This window comes from Ceratosolen solmsi, unplaced genomic scaffold (assembly GCF_000503995.2).
Source record: "Ceratosolen solmsi marchali unplaced genomic scaffold, CerSol_1.0 scaffold39, whole genome shotgun sequence".
Classification (NCBI taxonomy): domain Eukaryota; kingdom Metazoa; phylum Arthropoda; class Insecta; order Hymenoptera; family Agaonidae; genus Ceratosolen; species Ceratosolen solmsi.
In genome coordinates, this window is record NW_011948433.1 from 1,303,233 (window position 1) to 1,317,886 (window position 14,654).

General features: G+C 31.7%; 1 protein-coding gene across 1 annotated transcript; it reads right to left on the bottom strand.

The window, feature by feature from the left end:
• Nucleotides 1-2,501: 2,501 nt before the first annotated feature.
• LOC105364606 (uncharacterized) lies at nt 2,502-14,229 on the bottom strand. Its single transcript, XM_011502585.1, has 18 exons — nt 13,897-14,229; nt 13,344-13,691; nt 12,959-13,282; nt 12,489-12,851; nt 12,098-12,383; nt 10,626-11,515; nt 9,753-10,493; nt 8,113-9,669; nt 7,748-8,028; nt 7,189-7,666; nt 6,791-7,072; nt 5,786-6,032; nt 5,362-5,705; nt 4,981-5,272; nt 4,579-4,893; nt 3,868-4,166; nt 3,407-3,796; nt 2,502-3,022 (listed from the first exon to the last, which is right to left on the bottom strand). Exons 1-18 carry the CDS (start codon nt 14,113-14,115, stop codon nt 2,984-2,986), a joined length of 7,695 nt encoding a protein of 2,564 aa, XP_011500887.1. The 5' UTR covers nt 14,116-14,229; the 3' UTR covers nt 2,502-2,983.
• Between the last annotated feature and the right edge of the window lie 425 nt (nt 14,230-14,654).

A 14,654-nucleotide genomic window follows, 5' to 3' on the forward strand; every position in this document is an offset into this window, starting at 1 on the left:
CTAAGGCAGACCGTGGTCCGTGCCATGGTGTCTTTACTAAGAGAGTTCGGCTTGTTGTGTGCGTCCTTGAAATATGTGCACGGCAAATTACTTAGCTGGCAACAATAAATAGATGTTGCCATGCCGAAAATCTTGAATGACATCAGAGACTAAAGCTTTAGAACTTTCGAGAATTCTAGGAAAACAAGGCTCTACAAATTTTGTAAAATTCAAACGACGTTGGTATAGGAAACTAGATCAACATTACAGGACTACAGGACGTTCGCAAGCAAAGGCTTTAAAATGATCGAGAAATTTCGGAATCACTGTTTACGATTTCGCAAGCTAGAACGATCACAAATTTCGGAAAATTAATGTTCTTGGAATGTGCTCACATCCAGAACAAACACAAATATTTGAAAAAGTATTTGATATTTTATTGCATTTTTATTATTGCATAAATAAATAGAAAATTTGAAAAATATTTTATAAACTTTAAGACAGTAACATTATTTTCATACCCGTTGCCAATGAAAATGCGATTATTATTCGTATCGCAATATTTAGTATTTTATGTTTAGATTTCTTTTTCAAAATAAACTTTAAATAATATTTAATAAGATTATTTCTTGAAAAAATTCACTACTGTTTCTAAAATATTGTATTATTTATTAGCTACTGAATTGTAGTATTAATATTTAATTTGAATATTCGGTTATTTTTAATAATACAAATAATACAATATAAGATTCGCTAAAATTACTCTAAAAAAAAATTTATCTCTTCAAAGTTACATTAAATTCTACCAATTACGACTTCCACGGTTCCGTTGCAGCCTCATATCGGCCACATCGACTAATATGTCTCTATATAAACATTTATCGCCATCGGTACCCTACTGTTCATTTCGCCATTAAACGGGGCAACTTAATGAAAGTGGACTTTCTCGCGAGACAAACCTATTCTTTCTCCTCTGACCCTCTATGAATGTCCTTCCCGCCACTACCCTCGTTAATTAACGGAGAAATTGAGCGGATACGACAGATTACCCTGAAGGTCATGATGTATTTGACGTATCTTTGCCATTAATCTCTTTTTCTTCTCAATCGTCGGTCATATTTGCTATTTAATAACAATTTAAATTTGTACGAGTAAATAACTCGATTAGCGATGCAATATCCAATTGAATCACATCTTTCACTAAAGAACGAAAACATGTAAGTTATTCATTAAGGAATTGGAGACACAAATCATTGGAAATCTTTCATAAAAAAAAAACATTTTTTTTAATTTCTTGTTGATCATTCTGCTTTTTTCCCTACTTTCCTACATTTTGCATTTTCCTACATGTTCTCCCTTTCCCCTCGTGTTACGGTACTTCACTCTTGTTTTCAAAAAATTCTAATGCTTATTTTGTAATATTCAACCGGTCTAGTAGATTATGCGAAAATTCATCGCTTCGTTACAATAAAAATCAAGTACGATAATAAAAATAGTTTTTATGATTGATAATAATCATTTGATAACAATGTAAATAAATACGACTGTTAAAATTGATTTAAACTTAGATATAAATAAAAAACATAAAAACTTGGATATAAAATAGGAATTAAAAGACAAATGTTTGTTATTAACAATTATATTATTATAAGTACATAAGTACACAGGCACTATATCGGAAATACATGTATACAAAAATATTCTATTATTACACAGTACGTTAAAGAGGTTTCGGAGGTGGCAATATGTACATAGAGTAAAATATTATGTATAAAGCATTGACGCATCATGGAGGTTTTACATTAAGAGGTTTACATATAAGAAGTAGTCATGTTTCATGAATTAATCGTTGAATACATTTTATTATTATGTCATTCGTTGCAGGTGTGTCGATTACTACAAAACGATGATTCCATTTTTCTCTTTATTGTTCTCGCAGATTCTATCGTCGATAAATCAGTTATTGAATATAGCTTGATTATGACTCCCGTTATAAGTAGTATATTTTACACACATATATATATATAATATATAAATATATGTATATAATAATGCTCCTGTTAATAATACCAGTCCTCGGATATCATGCCCGCTTATTGCAATCATTATGATTTATAATACATTTTAGGAGTTAAACTCGGTTTATACGTTAAGCGTGTCTTCGCATTATTTTTCGTTTACCCTTCGAGTCTCAATGTTGGCGACGTTGCGCGGCCCCGTTATAAATAATCGTAATCAACACTCTTCAATTTAATTCTGTAGATAAAAGAAAAAACTTTTCTAAATAAATACGTTTAATAATGAAGCACAAAAATACGTTAATGTTAAATTATTATCGAATGAACTCGCGACGGAACCGGGTAACATGGCACACGACCCTCCTGGACATAGACTTAACAAACAAACAAACAACAACAATAATAATAATACAAAATAATAATACAAAATAATAATAATAATAATAATAATAATAATAATAATAATAATAATAATAATAATAATATACTTTCAAAGATAATCACGATTTCGTTAATGAAGTAGTAGATCTCTCTCGCTTACCGGGATATTGTCGCATTGCGTTTTTCGTTTTTCCTTCGTATCGAATAAATAGTTAATTTTTCTAATTTCTGTAGATTTAGAAATTGACATACGCATAAAGTCGAACATAAATTGACAATAAGAGAAAGAAATAGTCTTGGAAAGTTTTTTCATTGGCTACATTTTGGCACGTTAAATGACGCAAAACTTACAGCTCTTCCTTTCCCGCGCGAAAGGCAAAATCGTGCGAATTTTCCACACATGTGGCACGATGATCAAGTATTCCGCTATTCACATATTACAGTCGAACAGATGAATCAATTCAGATGAAAATCACATCGCATGTGCAGACATTTCCTCGATTAGCAGCACCTGAGATACCAAATTTCGAGAGATTCTCGAAAATCTTCCGACAGTTGACAACAAATAACGAAGCTAATCGCAGCTCATATATATTTGTCTCTCTTTACAAAGAATCGAAATTTGACTCCCTGTCACTGCTTGTCTGAAATTAAAAGATTTTTCGGGCATTAATTGCAATGTAGCTTTAAAGAAATTAATTTAATATCTTTAAAATTAATTTTCTCATAATTTGTTTACAAGCAAATTTCAATGAAATAAAGTAAACATAGCTGAGAATGAACATTTGATAGGTCAAGGTGAAACTTATTTTTCTTATACAACGACATAATGCAATCTTACAGTACAAAAGTAATAAATTGATGAGTAAATGCGCGGAGCCTTCATTAACCATAAAAGCGCACAACACGTGTTTTATGGTACAGTAAAACTTCAAGTTTACAAAGCGTTATCCCGAATAAAAAGATAAAGATAAATCAGGTAAGTAAATCGTATAATAAATCAAATACATATGTACAAATGTATGTACCCTGTCTTGATTATAAAGAGGTGCGTGCTGGGCAGGAAGTCGTAAGGTGCTGCCAAGATCTCTCTCGGCCATAGTATGGCCTTCACTTGCACTATCCCTGGCGTCTCTGTTACAGTCTTTACGATCGGCGATCTTTGTGGATGCTTGAATGGTAGTCTCACCACATGATCTAGCCAATGTTGAGCCAGCCTCATTAAGGTCTAATCGCAGCAACTGTTTTGTCGAAGGCTGTATCGTTGCTTCAGTGCACGAGCGTACCAAGGTTGAGTCGGTTTCCTGAGAAAAGTCTGAATTTCGGATAACTTTAGTTGATGGTTCGACCGTTGTCTCACCACAGGACCGAGCGAGTGTTGATTCTGCGTCTATTGTTCTCGTCACCGTTGCGGACACCTATTTGTTTCCATAAGTATATTCAAAATTAAGTATAAACGAATATTGACTTTAAAACACTTGGGACTTACTTGAAACCCAGCACTCACGAGTGCTCCCGATGGAGGCGTAAAATGAGGATGTTGTTTTGAAATCCTGTTTTCTGACTCTTTGTAATCGGAATTACTGATGAGACTAGGTTTTCGATTCCCTGGATGAGCGCCACCATCGAGATAATCTATTAATTTGTGCTCATCGACGGCAAATGTACTCATGGGCTTATAATTTTGTGTGGTACATTGAGGTGCCGAGCGATATTTTGCTCGGGGGATCATCACTGTTAATGATCTATCACACTGTTCATTGGATGGGCAGCTATTATTAGTCAACACTAAAAATATGAATAATAATATTATTCGATGATTAAACGTTTTCTTCTCCTTTTTATACAGATCAGATTTTATCACGTATTTTCTTTTAAATAAGTAATAATGTCAAAGGTATTATTGATCTATAAATGTCGGTATTATTCATTTAATACGATCGATGATCGATTGTTGTTAGAATTATAAAAAAAAATTTAAATTAAAATTAAAAAACTCTTAGAGAAAATATGCACTTTCTATGAAAACAATAAATTTAGAAGATTATGAAAAAATAATTCAGTCTTTTTTTTCAGAAAGTCGAGATACTTTGATAAAATAATGTATTATTGTAATTTTATTTTATTTCGTAATATTTCATGTAATATATATAGTAAAAAAAATTATAATAATTGATATATAAATTTATAGATGTTAAACCTTGCGTAATAATAGATGTTGGTTTTCTGGGCGCACGACGTGGTTTTCCTGTAATTTTTTTAACCGACTTTTTTATTGGCGGCGCTGGTGCCATCATTTGAGGAGGTGGTGGTAATACATGAGGTACGTGGTGAGGGATAGCGAGCTCTGTGACACTACCCTCGCTACTTGTATCACCTCCCGTTCCAGAAATCATTGCTCGTCGATCGATGGATATATGCCTTCGATTTGGATTTCGGAAGCAAGCCATTCCCATGCAAACCGCCAACAGACCCAGAAGAATTGCTCCAGTCGTTACGAGTGCAATGAGCAAAACTATAATTAATACACAATTTTAAACAGATTTTTTACATAATTCGTTTATTATGAAATAATTATTAAAGAACGCGTTGGTAAGTTAACCTTTTAAATTGACTTGACATTTTTGGCCGCTATGCCAGGGGAAGCATTCGCAAACTTCTTGTCCATGGGATGTAATTACACAGTGACCTTTATTGTTACATGCAGCACATCCCAATGGGGCCTGAGAACAAATCCTTCCAGGATAGGCAGAATTCTCGGATAAATCCGCCCATCCTTCTTTACACGAGCATTGATAGGATCCCTTATGATTGAAGCAAGCAGCGTTTGGAGAACAATCATGATAAGGTCCACCATTTTCCGTAGTACATTCATCAAAATCATTTGCGTCAACCTGTCAATTATATTTGTTTATGAATTTTATAAAAATGTTAATAACGATTTTGGGCAAATTAAAGATGGTGAAATGAACGTTCAACGTACTAGTCCAAGATCTTTCGCAGCATACACATCGGTGCCGCCTAAACTATAGTTACTCAGAACTAAATATTTACGAATAACTTCCTTTAACCTCGTCTCATCTGTATTTGAACTGAGTTGAACGTTAAATATAACTCTTGTTGGATTTGGCGTAAATTTAGCTATATTTAAACCTCGATAAATGTCTCTAAGATCACTTTGCATTAATGTGCGATCAAGCGCTTCTTTGATGGGATGTGCATAGCGCCTAAAAGCAACGGAATTTGTATCATTCATGACTGCATCATAAACGAAATGTTCTCGTCCAAATCTATCCAAGCCCACACCAACGGTATAAGTATACGTTGCTAAAACACATATTACAATGAGCATAGGGAATGAAATTGCCTAATATTATAACTGAATAATATAAATAGTGTACGCTTACGTTTGCAAGGACGATCGGGGAACATTCGTGCAAAGCCACGTCTACAAACACATCGCATTTCACCGGTCGATTCAGCACACATTTCGGATTTCGAAGCTTTGCATTCTGGTACGCAATGTATCTTTGGAGGTCTAATTGGAATCGAAGGCGCCCCTAATATACCACCCGATAGTACACGATGAATTTCATTGGTACTTATGTCCTGCTCGTCTCGTGAAATGTCTTCTTCGCCATATTCCGCTTCAACCTTTATATATAACGTGATACAATTGAATTAATAATACACATTGAACAAGATTTATGAAGGGAGTCACTTCTAATCTAATTCTAATAACGACCTATATGTAGATGTACGGTTTTTATACTTCGTATTATTAATTATATATGGGCTTATCGATAAAACGAGTATTTTAATCGACGTTTAGCTGCCCATGATACACAAAAGAATCAGGTATTAAAATTATAAAATTATATATTATACTTTAATCAATTTAAAGTAATATCTCAAATAGTTTCATGTATGGCAACAAATGTTACGCGTCCCGTTCTATAATAATTTGTATAACGTTTTTACTAATGTTTACAATAATATCATAACAATGCATTCGCAGCTTATTTGGACTATTTTCATATATATCCATTCAAAAACATATAATTTAATTAATTTTACAATCACATTAATAAATTAACGTATTGGTTTATTGAATAATATAAATAATATACGCTAGAGTTATTTATTATAATAAAATACTAATAAAATACGCTAGTGTTTTTTATTATTTAAATTATAATCGAAGCCTAAATTAAAAATATAATTCGCATTTATCTTTGCAAATTGTATTGCAATTAAAAATATTTTAACCTAATCAGTGAAAGGATTTTTATTTCATAAAAATTGGAAATGTGGAATTACATTATTTCTTGGTGCGCTAAAAATTCTATGAAGCGTAAAAATTATAAATGATGCGATTGCTATATTACGAAATATTACGATATTATGGTTACCTCCTCGGCTCCTGGGGCAGGAGGTTTTTGATCACTCATTACGACAAATATTGATTCGTTATCGTTTTCATTTTTATAAGCTGGTGATACATGTGCAACAGATTGAAGTATCGTCGAAGTAATTGTTGAAAATACACTTGTTGGCCGTAATAGAGTTTCGGTTATAGTTTCAATTCTTGTCGAGGCTAAAGTGTGCGTAACTAATAAAGTGCGTATTGTAGGAGGTGAACCTAGAACCGAGGTCTCTGTTCTTGTAACAGTTAACGTCTCGAACCGCGTCACCTGCACGTTTATATATTTATGTATTAGTTATTTCATTGATATATTAATATTCATTTTTTTTTTTTTTTATGGAATCTCATGCCATTGAAGTAAATTTCATCGTTAAAATACATTACCTCGTCTGGTATTTCCTCCACTCTTTCATTCGTAGAATTTTGAATAAATTCGTGAACTACTGTTCCAATGATTTCCATAATTTTGGATGCTGATTCTTTTATTTTTAAATCCGATTTTATATTTTGCGTACTTTGAATGTTGCTTTTAATTATGTCTTGCGTTGAAGCTTTACGATTAAAAGACTTTGTTGTGATTTCTATTTCAGTAGCTCTTTGGTGTGTTTTCTTATTATTAATCTTATCGGTAGATAATGAAACGGTAGGCTCTACCCTAATCGATGGCAAATGAATATCAGTACTGGGTTCTAACGTAATCGAAAATTCAGACTGTTTATTTTGTTTGTTCGAAGTGTGAGATGGTAGCAGTCTAGTCGGGGCAAATTTCTTATGATTAGGAGAATTTTGTTGCTCATTGATAATTTGAGATAGTTTGACTGATGTTGGACTTGCAAATGAAACAGATGGTTTAATAGTAGCTCTACAAATAATTAAATTTATGTATAAACATTAAAAATATTTGATAATCCAAGATATCAACATTTTCGTATTAAATATTTACCTTTGTCTAGTTTCAAATGGTCGTACTGTATAAACGCTAACGTGATCCGATTTCTTTATATCGATAGGCTTAAGAAATTCTGGAACATCCACGACCACTGGTAAATCCACAGTACCATGAACGATTGGAATTTTCGCTTCAATATCTTGTATCATCGGAATATGAGACGTTGCGACAGCAGTAGCAATTTGAATCGAGCCTGATACTGCCACTCCTGGTAGAACAGTAGCTATTTCATGAGCTCTGGTCGTTTTGATATCCGGAGAAGATGAAACCATATCCTAAACAAATAAATATATTTCAATTGTTTTAATGTTTATTGTCTTTTATATTGAGTAAATTCTAATAATATTTATATTCAATACTTCTGAAAGAATGTCGGCTAAATATGGTCGAACTACCGATGGCCTTGGATTAGGAGGAACCATACTCACACTTGGCAAAGGAGGCGTTACGCTAGATTCTTTTAAAGGAATGTATAATGGGGGAGGTTTCAAACCCGATACATCTGGTGTTGTTTTCTTAGGGTTCTCAAGGGGCCTGTTTGTTGTTGTTATATCAACTGGTGGTGGTGAAAGTCCAAGAACAACATTAGGCGATGGTGGTGGTTTTAATATTTCATCCATTACTTGATTTTTTATAATTTCCATGTTATTGTCAATTGAAGAAATGGGTGGCGGAATCATATCCTCGAATACTTTTGTCTTTGGAGTTGTTTGTTGAAATTCTACGCGCGACGCGTCTACTTTGATATCTTTATCGTTATTTTGGTCATTTTTAAAATTTTCATTTGCAAAAGTAGTTTGAAAAGCGGAAGAAAGTGATTCTTGCTTAGATTTTTGATTATTCGTATCGGCATCTATACTAGGTGGCCGTTCTGTTTGTGTCTTGCTCTCATTTTCTTCGCCAGTTGAGTCAATTGGCAATGAAAATTGTACGGGTCTTCTATAGTTAATACTTTGTTTTTTAATATTGCCACTAGAAATAACTATCGGTCCCGGTAGTTTTGGCTTGGATTTTGTAATGATTTGTGGATGATCCGGATGTATACGTGTTGCATAATCAGGTCGTGGTCGTCCACGATAAGGATATAAAAGTGATTCGTTTCTATGATTTTCGAAATTATTTTCAATTTCATTTTTTTCCGTTTGAACGTGAAGTACCTGCCCTAAACCTGGTCGCATATGTCCTGTAAAAACATTATGATTTGAATCTGAATTTTCCGTAATAATTTCCGGTTTATTTTTAGAATCCGATGCAAACATATGAAGCTTAGTATATGGACGACTATGACCGTTTGGCTCAAATACTGGAATTATTTCTGGAGGTTTAAGGTCTATTATATCGTGCAAATGAGGAAGATTATGCTTCGCGTCACTCGTATCACTAATATATACATGTTGTTGATCATTTGTATTTTGAATTTTATTTAAAGCAGAATAAGATAAATACTGATCTTGTTTCTTTTCGCTCCCGATAATTATATCTCCATCTCCACTTTCACCTATTTTAACGTTATAGCTACTATTTTGTAATGGATTTGTCGTTACTGCAATCTGATCATCGTTAATGCTCATATTATTAATAAAATATTTATTAGCATCAAACTTTGTAGTTGATTCATAATTATTAAATTGTGAACTATTAAACAGATTTTCATTTTTATTTTTTTGAGGTTTTGAGGTTACTTTTACATTTTCCGATGCATCAACTTCTGAATCAATTGTCTTATCGATATCTAATGAAATATCAACATTTTCATTATCCAACAATGGATTATTTTCATTAAGTTCTGTAGTCGAAAAATGATCTTCCATTACGTAATCATTATTATTTTGTGTAGAGTAATTTTGTTTCTCTTGCATACTAATGTTGTCATAATTGTTATAATAATAATGAGGTGCTTTATTTTTAAAGTTAGCCTGAAAACGAGAATGTATTATTAATTGTAATCTTACTACTCATAAATACAATTATAAAAAAATTTTAATTCAATCAATTCTACCTGTTCTTGAACTTCAGATGCGTGCATTTGTTGAATTGAATCGATCGATAGAGAAGTTGGCATTGATAATTGTTGATTATTATTATTAAATTCATTTTGGTAATAAGTATTCGATGGTGATTTATGTGAATGAACAAATTGTGGTTGTCTAATCGGACTTAACGGTCTCATCGGTCTACCATAAGAATGATCCGTTATTCTAATTGGAATTCGGGGTCTATTTGTCGGTCTTGGCCATCTTGTTTGGGAATTTCGTAATGGTTTCTTTTCGTTCTTCCAATTTGTTTTTAAACCGGAAATATGTGTTGAATCGTAATACGAATTTTCCACTGATAGTGGCATTTCAGTTCTTCTGGGTGGAATTTGTTCCGCTGGAATATGAAGTTTTGTAAATTCCCTTTTTGGCGGAGTTTGCATGTTTTGATGAATTCGGGTAGGAATTGTGGGACGAGTTTGAGGCCTTAAATATCCACTGTCTACACCATGTTGAACAAGTATTTCACTATGAACAGGACTTTGTCCAGTGGATAAATTCAAATTTGCATATTGCCGGAATGGTATTTTATCTGGTCTTAATTTTATACCAGCTTCTTTAAAATCAGAAGCTTGTGCAAATGCAATGGCATGAAGCCGAGTATTTGTATCGGAATTTTGATATGGTTTAAGATTAACTGGCGGTGATGGTGGCGTCATATAATCTAAAGGATTCGCATTTTTAGAGTATTGTGAAAAATTTTCAATCTAAAATAAAAAATTGTTATTCAGTATAATGTTAATATTGTAGTAAAGTATAATATATATATATATATATATATATATATATATTACAGCAAGTATTCAATTTTTTTTAATTTACAAATATCAGAAATATACCTTGTTAATTCCAACGAATCCAGGGCCAATTTCAGGTTCGGGATAAGGCGAAGGATCATCGAAATATTGTCCTGTAATATGTGGCTCACTAGTATCCCCAAAAATTAGTGCTTGTGTTCCTCCCTGAGGAATAACAACATTTGCAACTTGACTAGGTTGAATATTAACTAAAAGTGGTTGCCCCGTTGATCTATCAATTACATGAGGTACTTGATGAACAATAGGTTCAGAGATGTGTTGTTTTTTACTTGTATCATCAACGCTATCTATATGTTCTTGCAGGGGATATTTTGGTCGATACTTTTCATCAATTAGGATATTCGAAGTAGGAAGGTGATCCTTCGGATTCCATGGATGTTTACCCTTCTCTTGATTATCAACTTTTAAATCAGTATTTATATTTGTAGATATAACAGGTGGCAATAATAAGGGATCGTTTTCTAAAATATCTTTTTTGGAACTAATTGTTTTAGGAGGTGGATTTAAGAAAACTTTATGCAAATTTTGTGGTCTCTTTGATACTGCAAATTGATTTAGAATAACAGGTAGTTTAATATGCTCTTCGTAAATTTGTTGAGCAGGTAGAATTTCTAATTGCTGCGGACCATTTTGAATATTGATCGAATTTTTCGACGGTTCCTTTTCAATAACTTCTAAAACTGGATGCACAGGTATATTAGGCACTGGTACTGGAGGAGGTTTCATGCCTATACTTTCATCATTTAAAAATGTCTGAGGTGGCCTAGGGCCCATTTTTCCTGGTTTACCAATAATAACGTCGCTATTTGCTGTAATTACTTCCCCAGGAGATATTGGTATTCCATCTGCTAAATTGGAAGTTACTTTGTGCCTTTGTTCAGGAACATGATTACCATTTGTTAACTGAAGTGCTAAAAGGAAATATTAAAAATAATATTTAATATATTTGTATCACTAGCATTTTTAAAGATAAATCAATAAATCTTATTCTAAATTAATATTTCATATATAAGAAATATAAGAATTCAATATAAATAATTGATTAAATACAATAGAAAAAAATATATAAAATTGTAAAAATTATTATTATTCAAAACAGAGTTTGATTAAATTTAGTAATTTAATTTAGTTTAATTTGGTAATTCTTATATAAATAAAACTGTTTAAGCCAATGTGTTTACAAACATTAATTAATCTTGCTATTGAATAAACATAATTATGATTTAATCAATGGAAACATTTTTAAGATATTTTAATAAAAATTAAAAATAATATTAAAATTCTTAATTGAAAAATTATCATTTCAAGAATCTATACTATTATTTAATAAAATTGATAGATGCTTTATAAAATTCATTAGAAATAATGTAACTTTGAATTAGATAATATTGTACTGAATCTAGTATTTAACTCCACTTGAAGAAAAGAAATTGATATACAACATTAGGAGTAATCCAATCAAACATTTATTTATTATTACAACAAATTTTTACCAATATTTTGACTTTCAGCGGCTTCAATGTCTCCATCAACAAATTCAGCAACAGGAATATAAATTGGTGATCTTTGCGTTGTTGTTACTGGAGATTCTGTTACTAGCTCTGTATCATTTCTGCGCGTTGCAGAGGATTTTCCTTGCAGTAAACCAGCCATGGCTGTGATGACTGGACCCAGAGCTGATAAACTATTTATTCCCAAGGAGCCTAAACTCAACAAATTACTTACTTGTGAGGGCTTTTTATTTAAAGGAGGCTCTGTATATTCTTCCGCTGCTTCATCCTAATTTAAAAATTAATGATTAATTTCATTTAAATATAATTATACGTCAAAACTAATAAAGCGCCGAATAAATATATCGAATAAATAGTTTTATCTTTCACTTGCCTCATTATAAGAATTATCTGATTCAATTGGCCGTGTAGTAACATCATTTGTTTCAGATACCACGGAGTCTATAATTGAAGGTATTGATGAATTTTCATATTTTTCTACTTTATCCATAGGTGTAGCTGTAGTTGTATCGAATGCATTTGTTGCGGTCGGAGTTACTTGTTCATCGTCATCAAAAAAGATAATCGTGGACCCAGTAACTACGTTTTTCAATGAATCAGAATGATGGGAAGATGTGAGTAATGCATTCATGTATCCCGCATCTAATAAACTAGGTGCAATAGATTCTGTAACCACGTTTTCAACAATTCGCGATCGCGATGAAATTGCGGTTGAAGTTTCACCATCTGCTCCTGCCTTTAGGTAAAATTAGAAATATTTATATAATCTTAAGAACTATTATATTTTTATTTATTTTTTTTTTTTTTGCGGTATTTTGGAAGTATTGAGTTTAAATATTTTACCTGCAAAAGCGTTGTAAAATAAGTATATGTAGTTAAATATGTTTTTGTCGCAAAAATCTGAATGGGCTCTGGGGTTGAACTGCTTGGTATCGATTTAGTGACTGTTTTTATTAAAGGAGCTTTTTCATATACAATATCCGATGAAGTTGCAATGTTTGTTTTCACTACAGTGTTATCATTTTCTAAATAAGTATTGTAGTACGTATAAGTAATGTAGTACGTTTTAGCAATATCTGTAGTCAGATTAGTATCTTCTTCTAATGTTGCTGGTGCCGGTGTAGTATTTATAGAGCGCAGAGGTTGTGCAGTTTCTGTTATTATTAACTAAAACCAAAATTGTTTTGAGTCACACAAAATTAATAATCATTCAATATTACTGATTTACCTGAGTAAATACATCATTCGACATTCCAACTTTAGTTTTACCATCTTCAACGTATGTTTTTTCGAGGACTCGTGTACTGAAATAAGTATTTGTTTCCGGACTTTGAACTTCGGATGGTTCAAGAATCATATCAAGATAATATTGTGGCGCAGTAACTGTATTAGCAATTACTTTCACACTACTTCCTAAAGCATTTCTTTCATTTGGATGATCAGTATTTAAAGTCAAATAAGTATAGGTGGTTTTAAAAACTTCAGTTTGCAATGTTGGTGATGCTTCTAGTGTGACAGACGCGGCTTCGGAAGCTGGTTTTCTATGTCTTTCTTCTGTTGCAGTATTAGCAATTACCTAAAAATAGATTGATTTATAAGGCAATTTAGAAATAATCAATTATTTTAAAATACTGAAATTACTTCTTATAACATTTATTCGGATGTTATATGCCACAGTTTATTATCTATATAATTAAAAAATTTATAAACGTCTTATACTTGAGTATTTAACAAATTGTTGTCATAAAAATTTTTTTGATGATTAATGGCAATTAAAATACCTGCTGATCAGTTGATACAATCATAGTTCCATCACGAGTGATAGTATTGAGGTAGGTGAAGGTTGTCATGCAAATCTTTGTGACGAATTCGTTTAATTTATCTTGCGGTAAAAGCATAACAACTGCTTCAGAGAGTGTTAAAGTAGGTTGTGGATTTGAATTTTCCCACCTATATGCAGGTGTTGTGCCAGCAACAATAACCTCGACTCCATTTGACATTACTCTTGTTGCAAGATTAAATCTTCTTCCTTCATCCTCTGTTTGCTCGTAGTTTCTTGAAACTTCTACGTCGATTTAAAAATACAAATATACAATTATAATTTTTTATCCAAGTTTTCAATTAATTCCTAGCAATTTAACAATTTCAAAATTTAACAATAATTGAATCTGTATGTAATACCGATATTTAGTAAATTATAATTTCTACGGCATATTTTAACTTATATGTTCCGATAAAAAGATTTTTGTACCAAATAAATTAATTCATATAATTTAATATAAAAATTTTTTCTTATTTTATTTTATAGATTTTATTTTAAATTAATCAAAATTATAATAAGCATTTAACAGTATTTGTGTAGATAATTTTACTGGTCGTGATATTAAATTAAATTTAAAATTACTTTTCGATATGATTCTGTGAAGTATGAAGTTCAAATAAATAGTCAATGTATTAATAATTATTTGACTTTTAAAAAATAATTATAAATGAAATGAAATTTCTTTTTTTAAATGGTATTGACTTTAAAGTCTTTTTT

Coding starts and splice junctions, on each gene's coding strand:
- LOC105364606 (XM_011502585.1), bottom strand. CDS start 14,115: ATGTCAAATGGAGTCGAGGTTATTGTTGCTGGCACAACACCTGCATAT. Junction 13,692..13,896: donor TTGTATCAACTGATCAGCAG/GTATTTTAATTG, acceptor ATCTATTTTTAG/GTAATTGCTAATACTGCAAC. Junction 12,384..12,488: donor CAGATAATTCTTATAATGAG/GCAAGTGAAAGA, acceptor TTTTTAAATTAG/GATGAAGCAGCGGAAGAATA.